Genomic DNA, 15,703 nt, shown 5'->3' on the forward strand with positions numbered 1-15,703 from the left:
TTCATTCAGAGAGTTGAGAAATAAACTTTCCTAAGTAAGTAATCATTCCTAGGAATCTTCTGACGTCGTCTTTGTTGTTAGGACGTTCCATGTTCACTATGGCTGATATTTTCCTTGGGTCTGGTTTTACACCTAGATCCGAGACCACGTCGCCCATAAAGGTAAGTGTATTCACGCCAAATTCACATTTGTCCTTGTTTAGCTTTAGATTCACTTTCTTGACAAGTTCCATTACTTGTCTCAATCTAGAATCATGTTCTTCCTTTGTAAATCCCCAGACAATAATGTCATCCATCATTGTTTCAACACCTGGAATATGTTCAAAAATCATGTGTATCTTTTTGTGATATACTTCTGGAGCAGACAAAATTCCATATGGTAGTCTAAGAAATCTGTATCGAACTTCTGGTGTATTAAATGTACAAAGCTTTGAGCTGGCCTCATCTAGCTTCATTTGCCAGAATCCTGAAGATGCGTCCAATTTACTGAACCATTTTGCTCCCGCAAATTGCGACATGATTTCATCTCTGGTTGGTAGTTTGAAATGTTCTCGTTTAATAGCTTTGTTTAAATCTCTGGGGTCTAGACATATTCTGAGTTGTCAATTTTTCTTTTTAACAATTACTAAGGAGCTTACCCATTCAGTAGGCTCATCAACTTTCTGTATCACACCCAAGGCTTCCATGCGATTTAACTCTTGTTTAAGTTTTTCTCTCAGTGCAAACGACACTTTTCTACAGGAGTGTATGACTGAAGAAACTTGCGTGTCTATATTTATTTTATGCTCTCCAGGCAAACAACCTAGACCTTCAAACAAGTCTCTGTATTCTGTAAATATCGATTTGCAGTCATCTTCTACTTGTGATGTCACCATAAAAACTTTCTTTAGCAAGTTTAGTTTCTCACAGGAACTTAATCCTAGAATCGGTTGCACATTTTTATCCACAATCAGTAGAGATGTTTTAAACTGTGTCCCTTATATTTCAGTGTCACTAAGCATGTACCTTTCACAGGAATTTCCTCCCCAGTGTACCCTGTAAATTTCACTTTGGCTGGATGAATTTTAGGTTTTACTCTAAAAGTCTTATAGTCTTGAAATGATATTAAATTCACCTGCGCGCCAGTATCAAGCTTAAAGGGAATGACAATCTCGTTCACAGTTAAAGGGACAATCCATCCTTTTTTATCTGCACTGCAAAGTTCAATGCAATCCACAAAGAATTCATCTGTTTGTTTAACAGCATGCACTTTGGTTGTTTTACTTTTAATTTTACAGCATTTGGCAAAGTGATTAAGTCTACCACATTTCATGCAGGTTTTGCCATAAGCAGGGCACATTTTAGGATTGTGAGCATTTCCACATCTACTACACATTTCCTTACTAGACTGTGGCTTAGACTGCTTCATTCTTTAGAATGGAGGTTTGCTTGGCTCTGTGTTCTGCACTACATGGACAGCAGCATCAACTTCCTTGTGTAACTTTTTGGCTTGAAATCTAGTTATTTCTGCAGATCTACACATAGTCACTGCCTTTTCTAGTGTTAGGTCTTGCTCTCTCAGCAGTTTCTCTCTGAGTCCATTATCAGGTATTCCACAGACAATACGATCTCTAATCAGTGAATCCTTTAAATCACCAAACTCACAGGTTTTATTGAGTGATTGCAGCTCTGTAACATACTGATTAAATCCATCTACAGACTTCTGATCACATGTGAAAAACATATCTTTCATATGTCACATTTTTCCTTGGCACAAAGTAATCTTCAAACTTTTGCATTATAGAAGATAGCACCATATTCTGCCCCTCAGCAAACTGAAAACTATTATAAATGTCCTGCACATCCTCTCCTATCACATGGAGGAAAATGGATGCCTTCGTTTTGTCAGCCTCTGAATCAGCTCCACAGGCAACAAGATATATTTTAAACCTTTGCTTAAATCTTTTCCAGTTTTCAGACAAGTTACCAGACATCAGCATGCCGTTTGGAGGAGCTAGTTTATCCATGGTTACTCACTGTTTGAAGAGAGGAGCACACGGGAGGCTTTGCAGACACTATCACAACCTTACAGACTTCTGCAGGATTCTTTCACACTCTGAGAGCACTAGCAGTCCAAGTTAAACTTCTTCTGACACCATGTTTTGTTCATATGTTTGTAAATCCAGTCGTCAGGACACAGAGACATGTGAGTTCACTGCTGTGCTGTTTATTCCATCACCAACTGCAGGCACACACACACTGGACCACCCACTTCTCAGCATCCCCCTTGTCCCAGGGACCATCACTAAAGATTCAGGCTTACACAGATTAGTAAGGGAGTGTCTACAAATATAAGCATTCTAATACACTAACATCACACAGTTGGGGACAAACAGGGAAAAGAGAGGGTTAATATGATGGGAGGAGTGCGTTAGGGTGTGTACAAAGGAGGATTTAGATGTTAAAGCAGGAGCTCATGAAGGCTGCGACTGCTCTCTCCTGCCGTTAGGCCACGCCAAAATTCTATTTTTCTAATTGTGTTATTGGCATCCTGAGACTGCAAAAGTACCTGTGCTTTATAAATAGGCTTGTCCATGTAAATCAGGTGAAAGCTATCTGCCAGTAACAGCCAATGAATCTAATTGCCAGTGGTGGGGAGTGAGGGAGCAAATGCCTTAATCAATTATTCTATTTTATACAAGAAGCAGCCCAAAATATAATACTGCGTCATATTATACAGTTAGTGCCCCATCTAATACCAGTATTTTCCATATCGCACTAGCACTAGCACTTTCCCCATTCACTTAACATACTTCTAATGCAGCTAACGACATGGTTGCAGTGTTGGCATAACACTTGCATTTAGCTAATTGTCTGCTTTACCTTGTGACATCACTTCCCAATCCGCTGCTTGTCCTCAGCACCCAACTCAGTTTAAGAAACGGTGTGGGAAGCCACTCAATTTAATACTCTCCATTTACATACAAGTCATGGGTACAAAGTTGGAATGAGCATATTTTGAGGCTGCCTGTGCCTAAACCTTTTCACCTATATTTAGGCAGAATATAGAGAATCTAATGCACAAAATAATTTGTAATCTAAAGTAGGGATTTGCATTTTAATTCCAGATATGACAGAGTGATATACAATTCAAATTAACATCAAAGCAAGGTCTTCTAGGTATAGAGGCATCCGGAAAATATTCACAGCGCTTCACTTTTTCCACATTTTGTTATGTTACAGCCTTATTCCAAAATGGAATAAATTCATTTTTCCCCTCAAAATTCTACACACAATACCCCATAATGACAACATGAAAAAAAGTGTTTTTGAGATTTTTGCAAATTTATAAAAAATAAAAAACTAAGAAATCACAGGTACAAAAGTATTCACAGCCTTTGCTCAATACTTTGTTGATGCACCTTTGGCAGCAATTACAGCCTCAAGTCTTTTTAAATATGATGCCGCAAGCTTGGCACACCTATCTTTGGGCAGTTTGGCCCGTTCCTCTTTGCAGCACCTCTCAAGCTCCATCAGGTTGGATGGGAAGCATCGTGCACAGCCATTTTCAGATCTCTCCAGAGCTGTTCAGTTGGATTCAAGTCTGGGCTCTGGCTGGGCCACTCAAGGACATTCACAGGGTTGTCCTGAAGCCACTCCTTTGATATCTTGGCTGTGTGCTTAGGGTCGTTGTCCTGCTGAAAGATGAACTGTCACCCCAATTTGAGGTCAAGAGCGCTCTGGAGCAGGTTTTCATCCAGGATGTCTCTGTACATTGCTGCATTCATCTTTCCCTCTACCCTGACTAGTCTCCCAGTTCCTGCTACTGAAAAACATCCCCACAGCATGATGCTGCTGTCACCATGCTTCACTGTAGGGATGGTATTAGCCTGGTGATGAGCGGTGCCTGGTTTCCTCCAAACATGATGCCTGGCATTCACACCAAAGAGTTCAATCTTTGTCTCATCAGACCAGAGAATTTTATTTCTCATGGTCTGAGAGGCCTTCAGGTGCATTTTGGCAAACTCCAGGCGGGCTGCCATGTGCTTTTTACTAAAGAGTGGCTTCCACTGGTCACTCTACCATACAGGCCTAATTGGTGGATTGCTGCAGAGATGGTTGTCCTCCTGGAAGGTTCTCCTCTCTTCACAGAGGAATGCTGTAGCTCTGACAGAGTGACTATCGGGTTCTTGGTAACCTCCCTGACTAGGGCCCTTCTTCCCCGATCGCTCAGTTTAGATGGCCGGCCAGCTCTATGAAGAGTCCTGGTGGTTCCGAACTCCTTCCATTTACGGATGATGAAGGCCACTGTGCTCATTGGGACCTTCAAAGCAGCAGATATTTTTCTGTACCCTTCCCCACATTTGTGCCTCGATACAATCCTGTCTCGGGGGTCTATAGACAATTCCTTTGACTTCATGCTTGGTTTGTGCTCAGACATGCACTGTCAAGTGTGGGACCTTATATAGACAGGTGTGTGCCTTTCCAAATCATGTCCAATCAACCGAATTTGCCACAGGTGGACTCCAATTAAGCTGTAGGAACATCTCAAAGAGGATCAGTAGAAACAGGATGCACCTGAGCTCAATTTTGCATGGCAAAGACTGTGAATACATATGTACATGTGATTTCTTAGTTTTTTATTTTTAAGAAATTTGCAAAAATCTAAAAAAAAACTTTTTTCAAATTGTCATTATGGGGTATTGTGTGTAAAATTTTGAGGGGAAAAATGAATTTATTCCATTTTGGACTAAGGCTGTAACATAACAAAATGTTGAAAAAGCGAAGCGTTGTGAATACTTTCCGGATGCACTGAATGTTATTACTGTATTTCTATTGTGTTAAATATGATTATTTATAAACATTAACCATTTTGTTGATAAGTACTGTTTAAGGAATTTTATTGCGTACAATTTAGTATTCTCATTTTAATTTAATTTTATAGCTTATTAAAAAATAATAAGCACCGTACTGTATCTAATATCTGGGCTCTGGCAGTGATTACAATCCCAGCACGTCATTTGTTCCAGTCTGTGTATTTATTTAAGCCAAATATTACATTTTACATTGTAACTGTAATACCCAAATTGTAGTGCGGAGGTGATAATACTCAGTTTGCAAACTAACGTCTTCCAAGAGAAGCAACATTTCTAAATACAGCAGATGTCATTTTTTTTATTGTTTTTCCATGTTTTATCTGTTTCTTTACTCTAGATGACTTTCAGAGTGATTCCACAAACTTTTAGTTTTTATGTCATGTCAGCAAACCAAAAATACCTTTTAAGCATTTTCATTGGAATGAGAGCATATTTTTAAAAAGGGTGAAAAGCGCTATTGTGAAGACTTCCTTCAACTTGTACAACCTCAAGAATTATTCTGTTATTGTCATTTCAGGATGATGGTAAAAGAAAAAAATGTGAACTTTGTTTTCATATAATTTTTTAGATCCATTTGATCTATTTTACACTTTTTTTACTGAGTGGATAATCTATAGTCGGTCTGTTGCAATTATGCACTGATGATGTACACGACAGTTAAGTCCACGGATAGTGGCTGTCCAAATGCAGAGATACGTACAGCTCAGCATACAGCATACTGTACCAGCAAATAAGGTTTGAGGTAAAAATATGGTAAAAAAGGGGCAGACTAGACAGGCCAAGTGGAACTTATCTGCCGTCACATTCTATGTATGTTTCTATCTGTGTTATATTCTGTCCACGCAATGCGGGTGCAATTTCATCCTACTCTGCATCAGACCATATATGTTTGAGAGCTCAAAGGGCCCATACATCAACAATCTATAGACAAATTCCTCCTGTGTTTTGCCAATGATTCTGCCGATAAATCAGCCAACATGTTGCTAATCACCAATTTGCCAATTCCAATCCAAAAATGATCAGAAATAGCGGGTTTGGGATTTCTAGCATGTTGGATTTTGCGGATTGTCAGAGAATCCAAATCAGCAAATCAGATCAGGGATCAGGAACAAGATATTTTATATATGGGCCCCAAAACTGTTTCTTTTCTACTTTTGCTATTTCGATTACATGGCATTGACTGACTCTTAACTCTAAATGCATCTTTCTTAGATATCAGGCATTGCAGCAGCCAGCCCTGTCAAAACGGAGGAACGTGTGTGGAAGGAACCAGCCAATACAGATGTAATTGCCGTCCAGAGTGGAAAGGATCCAACTGCCAGCTTAAAACACATACAGGTATTGCATATGTATGGACGATAAAGGCCAAGAAAAGATTTGTCCAGTGTCCTATAACTGAACATCTCTTAATTCATCTTTCCCATGTATTTATTTAGAACCACCGGAGAGGCCAGTAGAAAGTGATAGCTCTTTAAGCCGCAAAGCAGTCTGTACAAGGATTGATCGTACTCAGCACTGTAGCTGTGATCCTGGATTCCAAATGAGCGGCACACCAGAAAATAGTGTATGTCTAGGTAAGTAATTTCTGGACATGCAAACATCACACTGAGGAGCAATGTCAATGACACAGTAAAGCTGGTGCTCTGACAGCCATTTCCCTTCTATATTGCCTTACCTGATCAGCTTGGTATGATGCTGTCTGTTCAGTATCGTTTTTCTTCTCTGTAGATGTGAACGAGTGTGAGGTGTACAAGGTGGAAGGAGCGTCGCGACTTTGTGTGCACACATGCATCAACGTTCCTGGCTCCTATCGGTGTGCTTGCCCTGCGGGGTATAAGCTACTTGGTGATGGCAAAAACTGTGAAGGTAAGCATGTAGGGTATACAAGTTCATTTCAGTAAAGGGTTATAAACAAGTATGATATGTAATAGTGTTCACCCTAGGATCGGGGCAAGGCGCCGGACTGTGAGGGGCACAAGCGCGTGCACGCTTCAAAAAGGGGCGTGGCCATGCAAATAGGGTGTGTGTCCAATGTACGTAATACAAGTGGGCGGTTCAGCCCATAGACGGGGGCGTGGGCGGCGTCACTGTTGGGGGCGTGCCCAGCACCTACGGAGGTGCTGGGCTTCCCCCGAGCGCTCTCACAGCATGAATGGATGCTGCGCGCATGCGCACGGCATCTTTACATGCTCGGAGGGCAGAAAGCGGGAGGCTGTTTTAGCAGGGCACCGCAGAAAGGGCAGGGCGGGTGTTGCCCTTAAAAAATCGGGCAGGGCGCGGCGCCCTGCTACAACAGCCTAGCGTGAACACTATGTAACAAGTATGTACTGTACATGGAACTTAAATTTGGTATTCAGTGAAATTGAGTATATTAACATGAAATACTTACACATGTTTCCACATACACCTATCCTCAAATTGCACCAAATTGCCCTATTTTGCGCGACACAGACTTTGCAACGTAGCCGCGCCAAACTTCCTGCCAGAGACTTTTCACAAAATATGTGTCTCATTCAAATTTCTAATACGACAAAAGTTCAATGCTCCGGTACTGTACTTGCCTACTGACGCTGGCATTTCATGTGTGTGACTCAGAGGTGGACACAGGTCACACGGTCACTGCGTCTTTGTACACAGCAGCTGTACGATAATATGTTAGTGTCGCAGGAGGCGATGGATGTCTCTTGCCGACTTCTCTGATCTGCTGCTGCATCCGGGGATAAGGCATTGAATCATCTGTGTGAACATCGGTCATCTGAATAACCCTTCGGTTACTCAGGATGGCCGGGAGAATTCACGTTGCTGAAGTCAGTGGAGCTGGCTGCATGGATGCTTACACTGGCTTCAGACCTTGGTTTCTGCAATGCTGCCTATCGACGCCTCCCAGTGCTAGCAGCAGTTGGAGCACTGTGAGTGACATCACAGCCCCAGATCTGCACATGTACAGTGAGGGTTCTGCACACATCCAAACACATTGGAGATGTGCGTAAACTGTGGGTTCATGTACATATCTGAATTAGGCCCTCAGTCGCTAATCTGGGTAAAAGGCAAAAGACAGAGGCCCGATATGAATGACCAGTGCCATGTCTCGTTATGCTTCATTTATTACTATACCAATTCCTTTTGGATAACAATACTAATCCTAAGTACCTAGGACACGATAAGAGAATATGTATGGAGCTATGATGCAAATAAGCGTTTAAAATTCAGGAAAAAGTATGTAATTAAGGGAATTGCTGCCTTTGGTGAAACGCCCCGCGGCATTTGGTGAAAAACGTTAGGTATATGAGGACACACCTCTACATGTTTTTGCACCATTTGCTCAATCTTGCAGGTACTTGAAGAAACCAATCCTTCCCTATACTAGACTTGGTCACCTGATGGGGTTATGGTAAATTTATAAACTGGATTTAAAAGTTGATTGGGTACTAGGGCGATTTAAGACAAGAGGGGTACCATGTGCAAATCTCATGGGTTCTGGCACATGTGCAGCAAATAACAAAGGCTCTAGATTGGATTATATAGTCTCATTTCATCTGCTGCTTTTACATTTGTGTCTAAAATACCTGCAGGTAGGCAATGGTCAAAAACTGAACGTAGGCAATGGACAAAGCATACTGTCATAGGCACAATTAGTGGTATCACCTTCCTGCTAGTAGTTATTGCACTTTCTCCATACTTTTCAAGTGTTGCACTCAGTGGCGCCGAGAAAGGGGGTGGGATAGCGGCTACTCTTGAGCCGGTCCTATTGGAGGGGCCTGGGTGAGCACGGGTCCCACTGCCCCACTATTCCTCCACCTAGCTTCTCCCATCATTCAGGCTACACATGTGCTGCAACCACGCTTCCATCTTCCTCTTGCTTTTCATACAAGATGTGTTTACACGTAGCCGAGTCACTTCTTTTGCATTCTTTAGTGTTGCAAACCATTGAAAATATTGTTTCATGAAAAGTTTATGCAAAGAAAAACAGACAATTTTTTAGACACATTTGTATGCAATTCTAAAACAGATCAAGTAGTATCAAGCAAAATAAGTAAAAATAAAAAATATATAAAAGTAACTGCACAAAAGTGTTAACATAGTATTGATTAAGGTTACCCATACATGAGTGAGCTACTCAGCCTGATAAAAGGACCTACAATACAATGTATGGAATGCGCTTTCTTACTGAACAAAATGTAAACCTTAACACTGCATCATATGGCGTCAGGAGGCACCTTACACCAGATTTGATGTTTTTAGATTTTCTTCAATACGTAACACAACTTTGTTTAATTGGCATTTTAGTAAAGACTGATACTCTGCCCGGCACATCCATTTTAAAACCAAATTGTTGTGTTTGATATCTAGATATAGACGAGTGTGGTTCTGGACTACACAACTGCACCAAACTCACCATGTGCATAAACACTGCCGGAAGCTTTCAGTGCGTCCTTCCGGAGTGTCCAAAACCCAGTGGGAATACCAGCTACGTGAAAACATCACCAATGTAAGTAGAGAATAGTGAATATGTGCAATAGAAGGTTCTTTTTTCTCTTACATCTTCAAATAGCATAGAATAATCACTGAAGTAACCAAACCTTCTCACATTCTACTCCTGGTTGTACTCACAGCTGGGATTCTCCTCCAGCTAACTGTGCATGATGCAGGTAGTGTAGCTGGGGCTTCCAAATGTTTTTTTTTGGGCTGAAGATGAGCAGTTAGAATTTGCTTATTATTATTATTATTATTATTATTATTATTTAAAAAAAATGTTTTTATTGAAGCTTCATGTGAAACATGAACATAGCATACAATAATGAAAGACAATAAAGCAAAACATCACATAAGAAAAACTAAATACATTAAAAGGGCTAAAAATACATAATAGAATTAAAAAAATTTTTTGGTGCCGCTACATTGACATAAGCACATCCTCATTTTGGGTTGATTCGGAAGCATCTCTTTTCATGGATGCAAAAAGGTTTAGCATATGATGCATGCACAGAAGTAGATTAGAGTATACATCCGTATCTCTGGCTGAGTCAGGCCAGATATCTCTTTATGTGAAATGGACGATCTTTCTAGTGGGAGTGTCATGGGGTGTAGCTAGAGTTTAATTCTATGATGAGTTGTGTGTACGAGGAAGGGAAGCCTGTTTCTGATATATCTCTAACACCTAGCATGAGGCTGGAGCAAGTGCCCATATGAATGATGACAGTTGTGTCCTTACATGAAGCCCGACGGATTCTTGCATTAGCCCTACAGAACTAGCATTAGGATAAGGTAGTATATTGGCTTCTGCGCCTGCCCTCAAAAATAGACACTTTGCTCCAACTCAATATCAGCACCGTTGTAATCAGTAAAAGATTTGCTAAACATTTGCATTAGTATCATTTATCAAACAAATGTGCTTAGATGTAGGAGGGGATACAGAGTAATGGGCACTGAGCTGCAGGGGGGATGGGCAGATGCGAAGGTGAGTCTTTTCTCCAGGTGAAGAAAGCCTAGCTTCACACCTAGATTAATTTTCCTGACAATTTAGAAATACATACATGGTTTAAGTTCAGAACATGGGCCTCCCTGCTCTAGCATAACTAAACTGCTACAAAAAATCATTAAACTTAAACATAAAACAGAATATTAAAACGTGTACCTTCGCAGGCACACTTTTCTCACCACACTTCGGCCACTGTGGCTCGCTTTTCTCGCCCCATGTTACTATTAACAATAGGTGTCCACATGGATAGTAAAACTGATAGTCCAGGGGGTCCCATGTTCTGTACTTGAGCCCTGCATACCATAGCAATTCCTTTCATGGAACACTTTTTAATTTTTGGCCAATGATAACTGTGGTGTAGTGTTTGAACATTATGAGGTATGTCCAATTAGCCAAAGGAGTTACCACGGGAGAATAGCTTGGAGCATTATCCCCGAGCCTGTGGCAAGCCCCCCAGGCTAATTAAATATGCCTGTATGGCTTATGTAATGTACAATAATGTGGCCAGTTTCTTCAGATTTTTAAAAAAAATTGTCATTTCTTCATAGCCAATGTGAGCGGAACCCTTGCCCTATGGACAGCCGGACATGTCATCATGCACCAAAGACCATCTCTTTCCATTACCTCTCACTACCCTCACACCTTCCCACTCCAGTCACTCTTTTTCGTATGGCAACAGCGTCAGCTCCAGGACGTCCAGGCCCAGACAGCTTGCGTTTCGGAATAGTAGGAGGAAACAGCAGAGGTAATTTTGTAATGCAAAGATCGGATCGACAGACAGGAGAACTGATTCTTGTTCAAAGCCTACAAGGACCTCAGACCATAGAAGTGGATGTGGACATGTCTGAGTACTTAGACCGTATGTTCCAAGCTAAACACGTCTCTAGGATCACTGTCTTTGTTTCACCATACAACTTCTAAAATGAAAGTGACTGGTAATGTAAAAGAATGTACAATAAGATATGGAACATCTTGTGAAAGACAATAAACAACTAAAAAAAGTGGTTTCCAGTATGGACAATGGAACAGAAATGGAAAATCTACTAGTTACACCAAAAACATAGAAATGCTTTTATTTACCTCACTACAGTTGAGCTTGTAAGACTGCTTCTTTATATGAATGCACTAGAGCATGCATATCATAGGATTGTACAATACAATATGTCTTGGTTGAAGCTTCAATCAACAGTGTAATTTGATAATGCCTCAATGATGTCACTAGTTCCTAGTGGATTGATAGGTTGCACTCTTGTGAACAAAATGGCTGCCTCTACCATGGAGGAGACACTATAGTGGTATATGGAAGGCCAAGGTATGCCTCCCCTCCCCTTCACTCTAGAGCAGGGGTGGGGGACCTTTTTTCTTCCGAGGGCCATTTGGATATTTATAAAATCCTTCGGGGGCCATACAAAAATTCTCAACTTAAAAAATTACCCTGCCCTCCAGTAGGTCTGCCCCTTAGAGGTACTGAGTGTGTGCGCCGAAGGCGCGCGCGCCCAAAAAATGGGTGTGGCTAGTTAAAATGGGACGTGATACACATATGCCCCCAATAGTGCAGTGCCAGATCCACAATTGCCCCCACAGTGCCAGGTATACAAATGCCCCCACAGTGCCAGGTATACAGATGCCCCCACAGTGCCAGGTATACAAATGCCCCTCACAGTGCCAGGTATACAGATGTCCGCACAGTGCCAGGTATACAGATGCCCCCACAGTGCCAGGTATACAGATGCCCCCACAGTGCCAGGTATACAAATGCCCCTCACAGTGCCAGGTATACAGATGTCCCCACAGTGCCTGGTATACAGATGTCCCCACAGTGCCAGGTATACACATGTCCCCACAGTGCCAGGTATACAAATGCCCCTCACAGTGCCAGGTATACAGATGACCCCACAGTGCCAGGTATACAGATGCCCCCACAGTGCCAGGTATACAGATGCCCCTCACAGTGCCAGGTATACAGATGCCCCTCACAGTGCCAGGTATACAGATGCCCCCCACAGTGCCAGGTATACAGATGTCCCCACAGTGCCAGGTATACAAATGCCCCTCACAGTGCCAGGTATACAGATGTCCCCACAGTGCCAAGTATACAGATGACCCCACAGTGCCAGGTATACAGATGTCCCCACAGTGCCAGGTATACAAATGCCCCTCACAGTGCCAGGTATACAGATGTCCCCACAGTGTCAGGTATACAGATGACCCCACAGTGCCAGGTATACAGATGCCCCCACAGTGCCAGGTATACAAATGCCCCTCACAGTGCCAGGTATACAGATGCCCCCCACAGTGCCAGCTATACAGATGTCCCCATAGTGCCAGGTATACAGATGTCCCCACAGTGCCAGGTATACAAATGCCCCTCACAGTGCCAAGTATACAGATGACCCCACAGTGCCAGGTATACAGATGCCCCCACAGTGCCAGGTATACAAATGCCCCCCACAGTGCCAGGTATACAAATGCCCCCCACAGTGCCAGGTATACAGATGTCCTCACAGTGCTAGGTATACAGATGCCCCCACAGTGCCAGGTATACAAATGCTCCTCACAGTGCCAGATATACAGATGCCCCCACAGTGCCAGGTATACAGATGCCTCCCACAGTGCCAGGTATACAGATGCCCCCCCCGTCCCCCCCATGCTGCTTACCGCTCCTTTCGGCGGGACACGGAGGAGAGCGCGGCTATGTTGGGCGGCGGCGTATAGGACTTGAAACCAGCCGCCGGTTCGAGAGCCAATCAGAGCTCGCAGACCGGCAGCCACGGCTCCGGATTGGCTGCCGGTCCGCGAGCTGTGATTGGCTCATGAACCGGCGGCTGGTTTCAAGTCCTACATACCGCCGCTCCCACCCGACAGCCTTCCTGTTCTGACAGCTGAGACACACTGCCGCCGGACTGAGCGGCGGCGTGTCTCACTGAGAGAAGCGGGTGGGCCGGAGCAAACGGCTTCGCGGGCCTTATACGGCCCGCGAGCCGGAGGTTCCCCACCCCTACTCTAGAGCCTTTATTCCCTGTTACTCGTTTCAGAGTTACCAAATATGCTCAAGTTCAGTATTACCGTTGGTGATAATTCCCCGGACACACACACACACACACACACACACACACACACACACACACACACACACACACACACACACACACACACACTATATATATAATTTTTAGTAATGAACGGTCTATAGTTTTACAATGTTTTTGTCATTGCAACAAATTTTCTTGCTCTGCCCGTTAATTCATACATATTAAATATATAGGCCCAGCTTTATCAAGCTATGGAGAGTGATAAATAGCACGGCGATAAAGTACCAACCAATCAGCTCTTAACTGTCATTTTTCAAACACAGCCTGTGAAGTTAGGATGTGATTGGTTGGTACTTGATCACCGTGCTATTTATCACTCTCCAAGGCTTGATAAATGGGGGCCATAGTTACAGCATTGGTCATAAAAGCAATAGGGTGCTATTCCTCTATGCAAAAATTGTCTCATCTGTGGTTGGTATACAGTAGGCAATACAGATAAGCATGATGAGTGGGCAAATTATTATGACCACCAGGCGATTTTATGCAGAGTAGCTCTTCATAGGATATCTGAATGTAGGTATGCAGAGACTAATAAAGTGTATCACTCATGAAATAAAGGGGTAAATGTTGTGATCTGACAAACTTTGCACGTGGAATGATTGTAGCGCTTGTAGCGGCAGTGTCAGCATTAGCAAAGTGGCTGCACTGGTGAATTGTTCTAGGTTTGCAGTTGTTAAAGTGCAGAGCAACAGACAAAAAACTTGGTCTAAGAGCAAGTCCTGTCGTCAGACACCGGCAACTGGATGCTTAAGTGGAAAGGAGAGTGGGCAGACTTGTTCAGTCCCGCAGTCAGTGCATCAAATTATGGATAATGTGAATCAGGGACCAATTCAGGTGGCCTCTCAACAAACTGTACTCCGTACATTACATCATATGGGTTACAGGAGAAGGCCTGTCCATACTCCATTGCTGTCATGTATAGGGGTTATACCGCACAGTTAATAAATAGATTAAACAGCAGATAATTTATATACCAAAATATACTGAGAGAAAGAAAAAATATTTTTTCTAATCAATCTAAGTTTGGCGGTGCACCCTGAGTCAGTAATGAAACATGCTAGATAAAAGGAGAAAGAAGACTCTTTTGTGGGCGCACTCTTGTATAATTATGAAAGTATCAAAGAAATAGACTAAAATTCAATATTTATTGATAATGAACATAAAACACATAGTAGTTGAATATGCAGGTAGAGAAAAAAGTAAATGAATAAACACTGGAACCGGTAATACTGATGTTAATGTCAGATAATGATTCCAAGCTGCCTGGGTAGCATAAATCTTTCAAATGTATGGTAAATCCAAAATTAGGTCTCAAACGACTGCCTGGGCTGTACAATCTTAAAATAGAGCTAGACACTTGGCGCCTCAGTAGTTTGGATTAATAATCAGATCGGCTGTATTGCTTGTAACTGGCATCAGGATAGAGATAGAAAACAAATTGAATAAAGAAAAGATGAATCTGCTGTCGGTGTTAGACACTGAGCCTGGCCACCCAAATTTTCTACTAAACCCAGTATTCCTCAAGAGTCTCCCACTCGAGTACTGACTTAGCCCAACACTGCTTAGCTTCCAAGATCGGAAGGATTCGGGCGTTACCAGTGTGGTATGATAGTAGAGAATTGATAAAGTTGCTACTGGAATCACCGATGAGAGTTCATGAAGTGAAGAAGAAGGTAACGGGGAGGGGGTATAGTGAGAAGGGGGATCTGTTGCCAATGTTAGACAGGGGTGAACCCCTGAATCAATGGTGAGAGTCCCGAAATTGTAGCGATAGTCAGAAAAAGAAATTCTCAATGAGACAGTCGTTCTCAGTGATTATGGTTGCTCAATGTATTATGGTATACGGTATCGGTTGTAAATACCGGATAGTGAGTATAATCACCTGTAAACCACTGAGTGATAGCCACGTTGAAAAAAAAAAAAAAAGGGGGGAAGCAGAGGAGAAGGCTCTGCAAATGGTATCACAATGTTGATACTACTAGTAGATAATACAGGTTGAGTCTCCCTTATCCAAAATGCTTGGGACCGGAGGTATTTTGGATATGGGATTTTTCCGTATTTTGGAATAATTGCATACCATAATGAGATATCATGGTGATGGGACCTAAATCTAAGCACAGAATACATTTATGTTACATATACACCTTATACACACAGCCTGAAGGTAATTTTAGCCAATATTTTTTATAACTTTCTGCATTAAACAAAGTGTGTGTACATTCACACAATTCGTTTATGTTTCATATACACCTTATACACACAGCCTGAAGGTCATTG

The 15,703-nt window shown here is 42.3% G+C and overlaps 1 protein-coding gene and 1 pseudogene across 2 annotated transcripts in view; one reads left to right on the top strand and one right to left on the bottom strand.

Annotated features, from left to right (window-relative positions):
* The window catches only part of FBLN7 (fibulin 7), a 200,470-nt gene extending 187,397 nt beyond the window's left edge, over window positions 1–13,073 (top strand). For both annotated transcript variants that reach the window (XM_063918103.1, XM_063918104.1), the window contains exons 4-8: window positions 6,068–6,193; window positions 6,292–6,429; window positions 6,584–6,721; window positions 9,206–9,344; window positions 10,883–13,073. In XM_063918103.1, the coding sequence (XP_063774173.1) occupies window positions 6,068–6,193; window positions 6,292–6,429; window positions 6,584–6,721; window positions 9,206–9,344; window positions 10,883–11,255 (914 nt within the window). In that variant the 3' untranslated portion in view covers window positions 11,256–13,073. The remainder of the gene's footprint in view (window positions 1–6,067; window positions 6,194–6,291; window positions 6,430–6,583; window positions 6,722–9,205; window positions 9,345–10,882) is intronic.
* Window positions 13,074–14,924: 1,851 nt separating this feature from the next.
* On the bottom strand, window positions 14,925–15,043 carry LOC134912562 (5S ribosomal RNA; annotated as a pseudogene).
* Window positions 15,044–15,703: the final 660 nt, after the last annotated feature.

This window comes from Pseudophryne corroboree, chromosome 4, assembly GCF_028390025.1.
Source record: "Pseudophryne corroboree isolate aPseCor3 chromosome 4, aPseCor3.hap2, whole genome shotgun sequence".
Lineage (NCBI taxonomy): Eukaryota > Metazoa > Chordata > Amphibia > Anura > Myobatrachidae > Pseudophryne > Pseudophryne corroboree.